This window comes from Hippoglossus stenolepis, chromosome 3 (genome assembly GCF_022539355.2).
Source record: "Hippoglossus stenolepis isolate QCI-W04-F060 chromosome 3, HSTE1.2, whole genome shotgun sequence".
NCBI classification, from domain to species: Eukaryota; Metazoa; Chordata; class Actinopteri; order Pleuronectiformes; family Pleuronectidae; genus Hippoglossus; species Hippoglossus stenolepis.
In genome coordinates, this window is record NC_061485.1 from 1,723,931 (window position 1) to 1,741,025 (window position 17,095).

Genomic DNA, 17,095 nt, shown 5'->3' on the forward strand with positions numbered 1-17,095 from the left:
TCTGAGCAGAGTTGAGGCAGAATCCTCCTTCGTGCTTTGGTTTACTTTCTGCTGTTCATTCAGGTTTTGGTGTGAATCTGGTCGTTGGGGGGGGGTTGAGCTGCTGGTGGTCAGTGTGACAGCTGTCAGGAGGAATTCAGGAAGCTTTTCTTTCTCCTCTTTAGAAAAACAGAGGCGGAGGAAGAGGAGGGGGGGGACGACGAAGAGGACGGAGAAAAGCGTGGGGATGGGAGTCTTGAAATTTAAGCTTCACAGGAATTCACTTTGTCTTTGAGGAGAAGTCGTGAGGCTTGTGTGCTTCTACCTCCTGACTGGTTGGTTGTTTTTTTGCTCGGCTGGTTCCAGTGTTCCCACCACGTCCAGTGAATAGACGCTCCTTTCACCGCTCGCTAAGACGCCTAATGAGGGGGGACTACTTTCTGTCTCTCTGTGTGTGTCCGTCTCAGGCTGTGTGTGTGTGTGTGTGCATAGCAAACGTAAACTCGTGTTTTTTTCTCACTTGATCAGAAACGTTGATCACGCGTGTTTTGGGCCGGGGCAGCAGCGTGGCTCTGAAACGAGAACGTCACTGGGTCGTTAGTTTCACCACTTGTCTAAATTTCTCTAAGAGCATGAAACGGTTCCTCTGCTGCCACAAGACGTTTGGGATTTTGTTTTAAGTAAAAAAAGACTTTGGGTCCTGAAGGTGAAGCCAGTGTGGACGTTCCTGAAACCTGTCTTCTGTGTAGTGACCAGCAGGGGGCGACTCCTCTGGTAGTTTCTATAGAAGTCTACAGAAAGTGACTTCTCACTTTATAACGTCAGGAAACATTCAGGAGTTTCTGTCTCAGTCTCTAGTTTCAAGTCTTCTTCAAACAGCTGATGTTCATTTAGTGAATTATGATCATTTAGAGTCAAACGGACCATAAAGCACTGGATGTGTTGGGGGGAACACAGTGTGATTGACAGCTAGTACCATCCAATTGGTGCAGGTGGGTGTGTCCTTGAGCCCTTAGTCAGGCTCCTCCCCCCTCTCCTCCAAATATGGTCACTTCTGGGTTTAAAACAAAATGTCAAACTGAGGCTTCAGAGCAGCAGCTGACAAACCGACGTCACGGTGGGTTGATGCTTAGTTGGACGGATTGTGGTGTAAGTTAGTATCACAGTCATGATGTGCAGGCGACAGCTAGCGCCATCATCAGGTCAAAGCTTGTATTTGTCAGATGTTTCTGTTGATTTGCTCTGATTAAGGTGTAAATTACGTTGTCATTGTGGTCATCGTAGCACCAGCAAGCTAATTAGCATGATTCAGATGGTTTTTTCTTCCTTCTGTTTCTTTTCGCTCTTTATATTTATCACCAGAAACATTTGAACGTTTTCTGTTGTTGCTCCTTCCAACTGAAATCATCACACCTGTAAAATTCAGTTTCACCCAGAACCCACTCAGCGCTTCAAGCAAACATGTGAACGATGAAGAACTTTTACTGTTAATCAGTAAATCTGAATCTTTACTGCTCCCTTCAGACTGATTGGAATTTCAGGTTGTTATGAGTCTCAGCTCAGGCCGACACATGGAGACTGTGTTTGTGCAGAAGGTCAGAACTGACCTAGTGTCAGTACTGTTAAAGAGGAGCTTCAGCTCACACTCAGTCACACGGCTCCTTGAGATCCACGATGGGTTCCGGCTTTAATTTGGATCTGATTTGAAAATCTTATCACTTAAGAGCAACAGAAAGCTCTAAACTGTGAAATGATGGATGTCACCAACTGAACCTTTTTAACAAAACAAAACAGTTCTCGCGCTGACAACTGACGACGGAGTATTAGAGCCATATTGAAGAATAAAAAACTGTAGATTACGAGAAGGAAGTTGTCATATTGTGACTTTTCCTTTACAACTTTATTCTTGTAATCTACAGTGTGTGACTTTGATCTCAGGTATCTGTTAGATGTGATCCTCTGATGGACGATGAAGCTCCTCCCTGAAGTGTGAAGAGGGAGTCGAGTGTTCGCTGAAATGACCTTTGACCTCTTCACCAAACCCCAGAGGCAGAGGCAGGTTCATGGAAGCAGCCAGTTATCCAACCAGGCAGCGTACAACACACATTCACACACATGCACACATGCACACGCACACTAATGATGTTGTTCTCTCGCTCTGAACAATAAGTAAATGTTTCCTCCGCGGCTTCTTCCAGGAACTGACTTGTTCCTGTGTTTGCTGAAGAGGAAGAATGAAAAGAAGAGACGGGAACAACGTGTTCAAAGAAACGAGCTCGTTCAAACTGTAGCATCGACACTTCAGGTTCAGCCAGAGAGAAACAGATTCATGGATCTAGATGAAGACAAAAGAAAAATAACTGATATTAATGGGTTTGTGTTAAATTTAAAATCCAGATCTGGTTTCTACAAGCTGACACTAAAATGTGGTTTAAAGACACATGTGTTGGTTAAAATAGTTTTCTCTTAAAATAAGAAATGTATAATGTTAGAACTATTGTTAACAAAAAAGAAAGAAACAAGGTTTTTACTTGTTACTTTATTTTTCTTCAGAGATTATGAAATAAATTTCCTCGTTGAAATATATTTGAAGGAAAAGATAAAAGTTCAGCTGAGGCTGATGGGACGTTTGTTAGTTTGCAGGAGTTTCGTCGTAAAGTTGATTAATTGATAGAAAACGAGGATGAATCCAACTTAAAGTAAAAATTTATAGTAAATCAGTCAAACTAACAAATTAGTGACAGTCGTGTAAAACTTGGAGTTTTATCCTGACGTGATGATCTTGTTCTTTCAGATCAAACATGGTTGCACATTATTTCTGATAGTTGTGGACAGATGTGACTGTTGCTTCTCATCTCGTCTCTAATCAGAACAAACGTCCTCTCATTCACTCGGTGTTCTCCTCCTCTTCCACGAACCTGAAGCAAACTGAAACGTGTGTTTTTAAAAACCTGTTTGTAAGACTTCAGTCTGTGACTAACTTCAAGGATGTGGGAGTTGTGTAAGAGTCCAGGGGCCCGTTTCCTATTCTTCTCTTTCCTCGGATGACGTCGGCTCTCTTCCTCTTCCCAGAATCCCCTGGGGGGGGTGTTTCCTCGAGGCCTTGGACAGTCCAAGTGGGAGAAGTGGTGATCAGAGATGGTTTCCTCTTCCCAGAATGCCTTGTGCAGCTCAGTTCCCACAGCGCTGCGTGTTTGTCTTGACTCTGGTCTGTGGTCGTCGCGGTGGAAAAACAAGACGTGCACTCGTCTCCGCTGCTTCTTTCATCTGCTCGAGTTCCTGTTCATGTTCAGAGATTCTTTTCAGAGGGTTTTTGTCGCTCGGTCGACTGTGGAGTGATGAAAAGTCGATGAACTCCTGACTCTTCTTCTGCAGCAGCAGGATGGCAACTAACTTTTAGCGCCACCTACTGATCATGTTGATGATCCAACTCCTCGTCTTCGTCCTCAGTGGGAAAGTTTGAGTGATTGTCGATTGTGTTTGTCTATAATTGTAATTTACGTGAAGATCTGATCTATGAACAAATACAGAACAGTCTTAACTCTTTGAAGTTTTTCATAACCACCTGTTCGTCCGGGAAAGTTCAATTTTGGTCAAATCCTCTCAGAGGAAAAGCTTTCAGAAGATTTCACCATCGCTCACATTGTTGTCCTGGATTCAAGAATTTAGTTTTTCTTTCCTGTGGAGACTCTGAGGTTTGATCTCAGATCCACGAAACTGGCCTCAGGAACCAGTCCTGTAGCCCCGAGCGACCACGAGAACAAAACATATCCAGGAATACTGACGAAGCCAAAACTCAAAGATCATAGTTCAACCACATTTTCATGTCATCCTGGTGCATGTGGACGTAAAATAAGAGAAGTCAGTTAATCTGTGAGACACTTTGGATTTTTGTGCGTCGCTGGAATCAAACACAGGAGCATTTAAATCTCATGATAAACAGATATTAAATTTAAATGTATTAAAGAGTTTGTCTTTGAGACGATTGAAGTGCAGCATTTCTATCCCACCTGAAAATAACTCATTCTGAGATATTTAATAATAATAATAACAAGAATGATATTAAATATTCAGACCTGTATCTGCTGCAGGTCTCGTCTTATAGTGAACAAACCTGCTGAATGAATTTGGAGTAAATTCCATTCAAATGATCTGTTTTGTGTTTTTGTACCTCAACACACACGTGAAGTCTGGCAATAAAAAAGTAAATCAGAACATTTGCGTGACAGGCCAAACCCCCGTGACATCAGAGAAAGACGAGATTTACTGTCAGTTAACGCTCGTCCACCTGAGTACAAGCACATGTCGCCCTCGCACCATGTGTGTATCCCTCCTCCCGAGAAACTAGGACTGATAACAATTCTTCCTCACGTTGTGTTCTTCAACAAATACTCAACAAAATACACAATCTGCAGTAAAATTACATAATGTTCAATAAAATACTGCAGAATAATTATCATAATAATCTCTTCTAATTCTGATGTTTTATTTTTAAGACACGCTGCTTGATGATGAACCTGCTGGAGTTCGTCAATTACGTTTACATCTGTGTCACTCAGACGTCTAAATATGCCTGATTTTTATTCTCTGAGAAACACTTTCTATCTTGTAATGTTAAAAACCAAAATCATTTGTCTTTCTATTCATTACGAAACTGGAAAAAAGCCTTTGAAAGAAGGCTCACGTTGAAACGTGAGTTTTAAAAAGGCAAATCTTTATTCTGAAACTTTGCGGACGTACACACTCCTGCTGCAGTCACTTATTCCAGACAACAGCAACCTTTCAGAGATTTGCCTGCACATATCATCGTGTCACAGGATCAGGGTTATTTTGAAGAAATAAAGGGTTAATAACTGATCTTCTGCAGATTTGTATTTCTCTAAAAGTCTCCGCTCACATTCCACATGAGCCCATAAAGCCGAGCTGCTGCTGCACAGGCTTCACGTTGGTACTGTTCCTGACGATCTGTGTGTACGTGACCTCCAGCACTCGCTCAGTAAACCAAGAATGTTGTTATGTTCTGCTCGCTCACTCAGATAAATAGTGTTTTACCGTCGTACGCTCGGGTACCAGGGGCCCGGCTGGGCCCGGCTGGGCCCGGGGTCCCAGGGGCAGAACCTCTGCCCGAGGTGTGCACCTGTTCTCTGGGCACCGACACAAGCTCCCTCCCTGGGTCTCTGACAAATAAAGTGGCAGCATGTTGGAACATTAGCAGAATGACTGAAGATGTTTTGTGGTTTGATAGAATCGTTTTGAATCTATTGTTGTAGTCCCATTATGAATCTTATCAGGTTTAAGGACGAAAGACCGTTTGAGAGGTTGAAGCAGTGTGGGATGATGGGAGTTGTAGTCTTCTCCTCGTTAGGGTTCCTTCAGCGTTGATGGTTCAGGAGCTGAACTTTCCTCAGAGCCGCGGTTTCAATCCAGTAAAAACACAGAATAAAGCAGCTTTACGTTAAAACTCTGATTGGCTGTGAGTCGAGCTGCCGCTAACGTTTACTCAGCTCGTTTCTCTGAAAACTTCTGATCTAAGAGTTAAGAGTTAAAAACCACCAAGATCTAACAAGTCCCTTTAGATTGTTGTGGCAAACACTGACCAGCACAAAGAGGATATGACCCATCGACAGGCGACCAAATGAAATGTTACCTCGATTAAAACGTCAGATTTATAAATAATGACGAACACCGTCTGTGAAACTGTGGAACATTACTTGAGTTCCCCCGACAGGACCGAGGGAGTAAAAACGCTGAGACGCAGTCAGGTTGAGTCGTGAGGGCTTGAAAATCAGGACATGAGGGATTCTGCAGAGAAAATAAGACCATACATGAAAGAGAGAGAGACCTGCAGTGGATTAGAGATTTAAGGAAGCAAAGGAAGATTTAACTCAACTTAATGTTCAAGTAATAAGACGAGTGGAGGGATCTGGAGGAAGGGAGGGAGGGAGGGGGGGAGTTATTAAATCATGGAGGGGATTATAGGCCTGGCAGAGAGGGAGGTCGTAAAGCTGTCGCCTCCTCTGGCCGACGGACCAGAGAAACATCTTCCTCTCACAGAGAGAAAGAGATGAATAAAATATCAGGAGGATTAAAGAAGGTAAATGTAAGAGCAGCGAGGAGGGAAGACAAAGATGAGGAAATACGAACACATGAAGTTACAAATAAGAATATCTGGCACTACTGGAGTCGAGTTCTGCCGTCGTCCACTCAGCTGATAAATCAGCCGCGCCGTTAAAATGAGATTTCTCAGCTCGCCCTCAAGTGGCCGGCCACATTTTCACCTTGTCCTCGTGTAAACATAATAAACGCAGTTAATCCCAGGACCGGGAGCGAGGAGCCGCTCGCGCTCTATTCTCCCCGGAGCAGGAGGTCACAGAAAACATTTGAACCCTTCAGAGACTCTGAGGTTTACAAGGTGGGTCAACAGTGTGGACGGGGATCAGCTGGTGCCTCCCATCGTACAGCGATCACTGGTCACCCATTAAGGTGCTGGAAACTGATCTGACTTACTGGACCCACTGATCTGCAGACCTGTTTGATTTCTTTACTCTGTTGGAACATCACAAAAAATACTGTTTTGAAAACTTAATTTAAAACATGATGAATGTTCAAGTTTTAATATCAATACAAATCACCTGCACCTTCAAATTCAATGGTTTTGTTTATCTGGTTTTTGTCCAAAATGTTCTCTGTTGTAGAAAGAAATAGACGACATGATGTGGATCGCCCCCTGGTGGCTGGCTGCAGCATAGGTCATAAACCCTGCCTCCTCCATGTTAGCACACAGGACATAGACTGTAAATAAAGATGAACAACACGTCTCCACGCGGTCGACCAATCAGGAGTCAGTCTCAGCTGTCAATCATGTCGTCTCAGCACGTTTTTACATCATCAAATAACTGATTCAAACCAAACTGCTCAGAAACACTTGAACAACCATCAGAGAGAGAAGATCCCATGTCCATGTCTCGTCTGCCAACATGGAGGAGGCGGGATCGTCCATCTGTGTTCAGTCTGTGGACAGGATCAGGGTCTTCGAACACTCACTGAGATGTTAAAGCTGATTTCATCGTTAACATCGAGCTCATGAAATGTTGAGAAGCAGTTTCTTTCCATGTTGAGGAAGTCAGACGTTCCATTCAATCTTTATTTAAACGAACCACCGGAGGAAGTTGTGCACAAAGAGCAGAAGCCGTGTGCTTCAGTGTGTAAGAGGACGTAGGTCCGAGGGTCCGTATGACACTTTGTCTTCACCAGGTTTATGTCTGTCCTCTATGATGTCCTTCGGTCTGTAACTTCATCTGCATCAACAACAGTCCGACACATAAGAAGAGTTATGTTCATTTCTGACTAAACGTAGCTGTGTAATGAGTCGAGGCTGAAAGCCTGGACGTGACGCAGCTTGTTTACTCATTGTTTACCTCCCATGGTGCAACAGGAAGCGAAAACAAAGAGCTCGGGCTGATGAACCATGGGAACAGATTTCATCCCCGATAACCCTGTGTTTTATCAAAATAACCCGAAACGTATTTAAAGTTTATAAGAATGGAGACCATAAAGCACCGGATGTGTTGGGGGGTGGGTACCACAGTGTGACTGACAGCTAGTACCGTCTAATGGGTGCAGGTGGCAGGTGTTGGTGGGCGTGTTCTCAATCAGGCTCCACCCCCCGCTCCTCCAAATATGATTACTTCTGGTTTCAAAAGACCAAGATGGCGCTGGACAAGATGTCAAACTGAGGCTTCAGAGCAGCAGCTGACAAACTGATATGTTTGTGTCCTTCATACGGTGCTGGAGGGCAGCGGCGTTCTGGGGTGGAAGTGGGAGGAGTCTCAGCAGCAGGGTCAGAGGTGATGAACGCTTTGACCCGAATCTGAACCGAAAAGACGACGTAAACAAGCGTGTGTGTGTGTGTTAGCTGCAGGATCAACAGTAGTGAGACTATTAACTTTTTAATGACGCAGATACTCAGACATGAGCTTTAGGGGCAATTAACACACACAGTTACACACATACTGAAAGTGATGTAAAACTTATCTAATTTTCTTTCTTGCTGTGTTTATTATCTGTCTCGCTTCACCTCTCCCTCACTAGTACACACACACACACACACACACACACACACACACACACACACACACACACACACACACACACACACACACACACACACACACACACACACACAGGGAGAGTGTGTGCGTCACTGCCGACCCAGTGAAACCGACAGAGGATGAGTTTCCTTCAGGGATTTATTTAAAAACCAGTTAACGCCCCAGATTCCTAGAGACAGACACACACACACACACACAGGGGAAGAGACAGTTTGTCCCTCGTCCGTCTCCGTGTTGACGAGTCTGAGGAGGTCGTTTCCTCGTGTCAAGTGTGAACCACAGATGAACGATGGTGACGAGAAACAAACGAACCCGTCAAAGTTTCCCTGCAGATCAGCTTCGACAGTTTTACTCTACACACAAACACTTTGATTATTTATCCATTTTTACACAGACATTGTTTTACCACAGAAGAAGAAACTCTTCTTCTGTGTCGCCTGGAGTTCGTCGGTTAAACCTGAAGATTTACTGTTGTTTTCACAGTTATCCTCACAGTTTATACGCTGTTTACTCTTCACTGCACATTAACGTTAGAAACAGCTGGTTTACATTCAAGTTCATTTCCATCTCCTCACAATGGACGAACTCTTTCAGGGGAAAACAAGAGGTTGAGAATCAGGTTGTAGTTTGAGTCTGTTTGTGAGCGGCTGATTATCAGAGGACCTGTGTGTGTGTGTGTGTGTGTGTGTGTGTGTGTGTGTGTGTGTTGTGTGTGTGTGTGTGTGTGTGTGTGTGTGTGTGTGTGTGTGTGTGTGTGTGTGTGTGTGTGTGTGTGTGTGTGTGTGTGTGTGTGTGTGTGTGTGTGTGTGTGTGTGTTGTGCACAAGGAGGGGTGTGCAGCATCTTAACTTCTAGTTTGGTTTTTATTGAAGTTTCCTCAGGAACAAAATCCTTTGTTCTGTCTCATCAGCTCCACATGATCTTCAGTATCAGGACTTCGTGTCAGAAACTCGTTTTTTCTTTATTCTCTTAAAATTGTGACTTAATTCTGTTTAGATGATTTCCTTCTTGTGACATTTGTAGACTTATGACTTTTTTCTAGCTAATTTAATCTTTCTGGGAAATTATGAGACTGTTTTCGTAAAAGATTCAAAGTCTCAAGGGTTTTGGTGTGCATGGGTTCCCCTGTTGCATATTTCATGATATCTTTTTTTCTCATTAAATTATGACTTTAATCTCATAATATAACGTCTATTCTTTTGAATATTGTAACTTATTGTCATTAAATCTCTCTGTCTTCAACATGGCCCTCGTACTCTGTCATAAATCTTCCTCTTCCCTTTTCTGTCTTGTTGTGCACATTACATAAGATCTGTCATCACCAGGGTAACATAACAAGTAAAAGGCTTTTAATTTGAAAAGTTTGTATCACAAGGCTACCATCGAAGGTGCAGGATATTAATGTGTGTGATTAAGTTATGAGTCACGTGGCTTTTAAAGGGAACAGGAGAATTAAAGCATAAACCTGAGAACCTTTTATTTTACCATGTTTTTATGTGGAAGTGACAAAAGGGACAAAGATCCACAATGGATCTGAGGATCAACCCTGAACTGTACCACGTCAATGTACGTCCCTCAAAGAGTCACTAAGACAACAGATTCCTACAGAGACGTGTTATAGACAAAGATGTTATTTCACTTTAAAACCACCAGACTCCAGTTCACGGTGAGGATCAGAACTCGATCCTCACCGCCGCCTTCATTAGGTTCATTTGTTTGCGGTAACGTGTGATTTCCTCTGATGTCAGAAGTTTTCAGATCCTTTGCTTTTATAAAAGTACCACAAGTCACAATTACAGCAGAAAACTTATCCTGTAAATCTGTCGAAGTCAGAGTAATTACAGTCGTCTTCCTCCACAGTGAAGGACACACACACACACACACACACACACACACACACACACACACACACACACACACACACACACACACACACACACACACACACACACACACACACACACACACACACTCTGACTGCTGAGTTAGGAAAGTTTGTTGTTTGTGTGAAACCTAAAACAGAAATTAAATGTGTAAATCCTGCAGACTGGTGTTAGACGTTATAACCACAGTCACACATGCGCTGCCTAATTACCAAGTGGAGCAGCAGCTCCTCTGTCAGCGGGCGACTCTCCAACCTGCTGACACGACGCTCGCCAGCACGCCGCCATGACAGATAATGATGAATTATGATGTGGGAGCATGGTCAGTTTCCCCTGCAGCTGAGGGTCCAACTCATTTTTCATCCCACCTGAAATAATTTCACGATTGGAAATAAGTCGCAGTGAACTTTGGAACGTTGCAGATTGTTGAGTCGTCCTCACAAATGGACAAATGCTCATGGAAGAGCACAAAAGATGGAAAGTGACATCAGAAGAATGCAAACAGAATTCTCAGATGCTCGTTGGTCGCGATTGTCCAATCAGGACGGCTTTGCTTGCTAGCTAGCATCCTGGATCATGTGTAAAACTACTTGAGACGGTCTGAAGTACTTCTCCACAGTATATTTAAAATTCAAACTGGTTGTTACAGTTCAGTTTTGGATTTTGATTTCGTGGTTTTGTCCCGTGGCCCGTCCACTGGTCGCCCTGCGTCGCCCTGCGTCTTCCTCCTGGTGTTAGCACTGAAGCTAACGGGGTTTCCTCTCCAGGCAGAAACTTTCCACTTGGTCTAAACTCTGAAAGTCTCCACAGCAGAGAACAGAGCAACATGATGAATTGAGCCGTTTCCCCTGTGAACCACGTTCCCTCATTTCCACAGCTCTAGATGCAGATCTACTTTAGATCAGGAGTTTGTTCAGGACACGTCCGAAGTGCAGAGGGATTATGGGAATAAGTAAAAACTGAAAACTATGTTCTTTGGATTGTTTATTTTGTAAATGTGCAGTGATTTAATTAGACTTGATATTTGGGTTGTTTTGCCCCAACTCCTGAAACTTATTGGTCCCAGTTGGAGTTTTAATTAAATTCTGTGAGTTTCAGATTCTTGTTTCGATAAAGAGATTGTGAATAACTGTGATTTATTCTGGTGTCTCATTACCACATAAACAAACTCCCTGTTTTAAAATTGAATACACGTGATGCAAATCCCAGCTTCATGTTTCGGACACGTTCTGTTCGCTCTGACCTGAGCTCTCTGGTTCTCTGCATGTTCACGATGTGCTCGTCCTGGGGAAGGTTCCATCCATCTGGAGCTTGTGTTCCTGGTTCAGGCCAAATGAACTCCTGCCAGTGTTTTCTCAGATTACGATCCTGGGCAGCGTCTTTGGTTGAACTCCTCAATATTAATGGAAACATCTCAAATTCCAAAATCACGGAAATCGTATCTACTCTCTCTGTCGATTTGGTTACAGGGGAAAAAGATTCTCTCTCTGGATGAACTAAATCAGCCTCGGTTCACTCAGGACGCTCTGGTCGCCTTAGTGGCCTGAAGAAATTTGAAATAAACATTAAAGCTGGTTTTACAGCATATTAATTCATCATCAGACCAAACAGTAGAATATATCAATTTAGATCAATTCAACCTCTGGGACATAATGTCGGTTTGGACTCAAACACCAAATAACTTATCTTATCTTATCTAATCATCATCGACGTGATTATCTCAAGCTCGACTGATTTATAAAATTATATCGTTATCGCAGATATTTAAAGAATTCACGATGCGTAAACGATGTGAAAGATAAAACGTCTCTCTTCGTTAAAATTCTATAGTTGAGTTTTCTTTTTATTTAAAGTGATTTAAAATAGTTTATTTTTTAACTGTAAAATATCAAAAAATCACATTTCTGACATCTTAGTTAAATTATATTTTTAATCTATTTATTGGCCATTTATCGGTATCGAATTTTTTTTACTCGCTGACGTTTCTACTTTGATCAACAATCAAGTTATGAAATAAGTGCTGGATGGTTCTCAAAAACATTTTCATCATCCCCAGAGGATACGAAAAAGAGAGAATTATTACTTTAATCGTGTTTTATTAATTGTGCCACTGGCAGGTGCAAATATTTCATTTTATACTTTATTTATTTAGTAAGGTTGACGTGACGTCTCTTATTCATCAAGACTCTACCGCGACGCTAGCACCGCTCTGAAGCTGCACAACTGTGATTTATCTAAATGTTAACATCAGCATGTAACTGGTCACTGTTCCTCTCTGACCCTCCTCTTTCTCCTTCTCCGTCCAATCAGCTGCAGCGCTCAGTGTGACGTCCTCTCGCCCTCTCTCCCTCCACGTTCAGCGACGATCACAGGTGGCAGCCATGTTGATGTTGTGTCTCCTGCTGTGTCTTCAGCCTGCAGACTCCAGCGCTGCTGCAGATGCGAAACCCAGGAGTCAGACCGGCCCGCGGCTGCAGCTCTCGCACTCAGGTAGGAAGCACGGCGAGCGAGGAGGTGCGCCCCCTTCTGCTCAGAAACACACTTCTTATCGTCACCTGGATGTCTGAGCGTAGCTGTGCAGAACAGACGTGCAGAGTTTGACACGGGTTTGATGTCATCTAATCCAGCCAATCATGGGCCAGTATTCAACAAACACACAACTTGCGATGAATCCAGACGTTAAGGTCTTTCTCCACCAACTCATCCGAAGTTGTTGCACGTTTTGAAATAAATACGACGTCAATCACGTCGTTTACACACTGAGTGGAGACATGAGAATGACATCGGCGCCGGCGTTCTCACGTTCTGCTGCTTTAGAAGTAAACTGACTGCTTCAGGTGTAGAAGAACAACCTGAGTTCTGTTCGGTTCTGTTCAGTTCTGTTCAGTCCTTGTTCTCGTTTGGACGAACTGTGAAAGCGCAGCACGTTCTTTAGGTGGTTAAACAAACTAATGACAGACTGAGTCACATCAAACACTTGATGCCTCATTTACATATTTTGCGTCTCATTAAAACAGAAGCATGAGTCAGAACCGTCAGATTTCCACGCAGCTTTTGAGTAAACACATAACTCAGAGAGATCAGTTCGGTCGTTGGATTGTTTGTGTTTGTGGAAGATTCTGTTTTTAATTGTGGCAGTTTATTTCTTTAATTTCATTTGGATAAAGCTGTTGCCCCATGAATGTGTTGACCATGTCTTTCACATTTTAACTTTATGTGTGTGTGTGTGTGTGTGTGTGTGTGTGTGTGTGTGTGTGTGTGTGTGTGTGTGTGTGTGTGTGTGTGTGTGTGTGTGTGTGTGTGTGTGTGTGTGTGTGTGTGTGTGTGTGTGTGTGTGTGGTTTCCCTTCAGAGGTCGTTAAATCCAAACTTTAAAAGTCCGTAGAGATCCTGTTATGAGGTCAATTAACCCAGTAACTTAACACTGGAACAAAAAGAAAGTTATCTCTCTACTTGCCTGCGACAGCCAGTGGCCGGTGGCATTTCCTTCCTTATTAAGTTCCCAACTTTTAACATTGGAACAAGATGAAGTTGCTGAGTGAAGTGTTAGATTGTTTGCTTCTGGAATCTGATTTTAAGAACGGTTCGATTTTTCAGCTCTAAAGTCATTTTTCTTGAGATGTTTTTTTTTGTCAGAGAGAAATTTGTAACCCTTTCATTCAGATCAGTGAAGTAACGTCTCACTGTGTTAAATGTGATCTGGTGAAAGACGTGGACATGTCGTCCAGAGTCGTGCCACGTCGCCTCGATTAGTCTCCACAGCAGAGACTCAGGAGCAGCAGGAAGGAATCAAGTGGGACATTCACAGTTTGAGAGTTTGAGAGTTCATGTTGTGTTGACGTCCAGGTGCCTATAAAACTGCCTCCATTATCTTAATGGAGCGAAATAATTCAGACGACCTGCAGCAAACTCATCAAGGGTGTTCGGATTTCAGTCTGAGGTTTTTTCACTGCTGCTTCAGGCTGAGACGTCCTGTAGACGTCCTGTAAATGTCCTCTAGACGTCCTGTAAATGTCCTCTAGACGTGTGTGGATGAGTCAATTAAAATGCAGTCGACTTACAGTTTGAATAATGTACAACTGTCTCTTAGGCCACAAAATCTCCTTGAGATGATTGTGGTCGTTCTGGCGTTGTCCGAAAATAGAATCAGTATATTGAAAATTCTTGTCCTACCAAAATGTGTGTAACTGGAAAACTGGAACGTGTGTATTTGACACGCAGTGTGGTATGAGCTCCCTTAAAGTTATATCCCGAATCAAATGTGAAGGTGCAGATCCGAAACAAGCAGTAGTTGGTTCAGGGAGGCTGCTTTCATCGTGTGGTTTGTTAGTGAGATGTTTGCCAAGAGAATGAATGAATGAATGAATCGAAGTGGGGAAGATCTACAGCATGAAACTGTAGATCTGAGCTTTAGGTGCAGGAAATCAAACTACAGGTTCATTTCTGACTCTGGGTCCATGTGAGACTGCCGTTTCCATGGAAACTGTGTGTGTGTGTGTGTGTGTGTGTGTGTGTGTGTGTGTGTGTGTGTGTGTGTGTGTGTGTGTGTGTGTGTGTGTGTGTGTGTGTGTGTGTGTGTGTGTGTGTGTGTGTGTGTGTGTGTGTGTGTGTGTGTGTGTGTGAGCTGCAGGATCAACAGTAGTGAGACTATTAACTTTTTATGAGGCAGATACTCAGACATGAGCTTTAGGGGCAATTAACACACACAGTTACACACATACTGAAAGTGATGTAAAACTTATCTAATTTTCTTTCTTGCTGTGTTTATTATCTGTCTCGCTTCACCTCTCCCTCACTAGTACACAGACACACACACACACACACAGATGCATCACAGACACACACACGGCGGGAGAGAGTGTGTGCGTCACTGCCGACCCAGTGTGTGACCTGAGCAGGAATCCAGAGAGACCAGCCCTCATCCTGCAGGGAGACACACTCGGTTAGCCTTTAACCTGAGTGTGTGTGTGTGTGTGTGTGTGTGTGTCATCATTTCATTGTCAGAAGTAAAGCTGCAAAAACAGTGAACGACTAAAGGTGGAGTGTGAGTGTGTGTTGTGTGTGGATACTGTTGTTTTTCACTCTGCGCTCTATTATCTTCTGGCTTCTGGAAAAGAACACACACTGCCAAACAGCTCTGTGTTGGTCTCACACACACACACACACACACACACACACACACACACACACACACACACACACACACACACACACAGCTCTGACTGGACTGTGCATCGTGTCGTCCATGTGCACGAGATGAAGCGCTGTCGTTGGTCAGCTCAGGGTGCAGGTTCAGTGTGTGTGAGTTCACTGTTCACATCACTGAGGCATTTCCTGAATCAGGCCAGTTTAGATAAATATCACCTTTCAAATACTTTCCAGTAGCTGTGATGTATACGGTCAAAACTCCACCCGCCTGGTGCTCAGGGCGAAGTGAAACCAACGCCAAACATCAGGCCCGAGACTGAGCCTGAATCCAGGATCCACAGAAGTGTGTTGTGTGTTCAGACTGTTTCCTCAAGTCAAATATGCATGGTGTGTGTGTGTGTGTGTGTGTGTGTGTGTGTGTGTGTGTGTGTGTGTGTGTGTGTGTGTGTGTGTGTGTGTGTGTGTGTGTGTGTGTGTGTGTGTGTGTGTGTGTGTGTGTGTGTGTGTGTGTGTGTGTGTGTGTGTGTGTGTGTTTTATTGTTACTGGGACGGACGAGTGTGCAGATTGAACTTCTCTAAACGACCAGCGTTCCTCCTGCTGTGAGTTTACTGAAGGCGAGTTCTGACGCTCATGTGGAACAAATCCAACGAAAACACGCTGACCTCATGTGGAGCCGTGGGGCGGGAAACACACACACACACACACACACACACACACACACACACACACACATTAAAACACACGATATGATAGCTGGGGCAGTATAGAACCAAGTGTGTGTTATCTCTCTCACAAACACACACTGTTGTTTTGATAGCTGCTCTGTCAGACAGATGTGAACTGGCATAGTCATGAATATACAAACATCCAATTATGATTTTGACAGCTGCACACACACACACACACACACACCTATTTGTCGTCCTTATTATTCGATAAACTGAGCGAAACGGTTCATGTGTTGCTGCAGGGAATCTGTCACACCTGATTTAAGTCACCACAAACTGTGTGTGTGTGTGTGTGTGTGTGTGTGCGTACAGCCTCTTGGGAGGTGTAGCCCGTCACCTTGTGGTGTCATGCTGTGACCCTTGACCTCTGCCACCCCCGCTGTGATCGCAGGGTTGAGAGAAGACGAGATTCTGACTAAAAGCAGAATAGAAAGGAAGGAGATGGGAGAAGAGAGATAAAGAAAAGGAGGAGGAGAGTAGAAAAGAGGACGGCAGTGAGGGGAGAGGCCATCAGGGTTTGAAAGTGTCAGTAAAAGAGGAGAGGAAAGAAAAGAAGAGCAAGGAAGGAATGATGGAAGAGAAGGAAAGAAGGAAGGGAGGGAGGAGAGGGAGGGAAGAGGGAGGGATGACAGAAGGGTAGAAGGTTTCCTGAGGTTAATGAACCTGTCAAGCACCTGAGACGAAACAGAGCTGTGTGTGTGTGTGTGTGTGTGTGTGTGTGTGTGTGTGTGTGTGTGTGTGTGTGTGTGTGTGTGTGTGTGTGTGTGTGTGTGTGTGTGTGTGTGTGTGGTGTTCAATAAGTTATTTTTTTATCTGATCAGCTGCAACTATTGTGATCAAATAGTGATTTTCCAGAGTTAAGGACGTCTTGTTTCTCCAGTTTGAGAATTTGACGCTTTTCTTCATCATTTACAGACAAACACATTTCACCAAATAACAGACACACACACACACACACACACACACACTGATGCTGGTTAACGTTGCACAGTGGGGAGCTGACAGACGCCCTCGATCTTTAACTCGTCAGTAGATAAGAGACGGTGGTTACAGATAACAGCTGATTTAAAGCTCGTAGTTTACGTACTGATGGCAAGGGTTACACACCACACACACACACACACACACACACACAAACACACACACCTGAAGGGAGGTTTTTTATACCTTTTAGTTCTCACACTCTCAGTTTTTGTTTTTGGGTCAGAAGTTTCTTTCTTTCTGAGTTCAGGAGGTACAGGGAGGAG

General features: G+C 43.6%; 1 protein-coding gene across 1 annotated transcript in view; it reads left to right on the forward strand.

Annotated features, from left to right (window-relative positions):
* si:dkey-49n23.1 (semaphorin-3D) overlaps nucleotides 1-17,095 on the forward strand; it is a 56,331-nt gene that overhangs the window by 15,882 nt on the left and 23,354 nt on the right. The window contains exon 3 of the mRNA XM_035152309.2: nucleotides 12,283-12,462. Within this exon, the coding sequence (XP_035008200.2) occupies nucleotides 12,283-12,462 (180 nt within the window). The remainder of the gene's footprint in view (nucleotides 1-12,282; nucleotides 12,463-17,095) is intronic.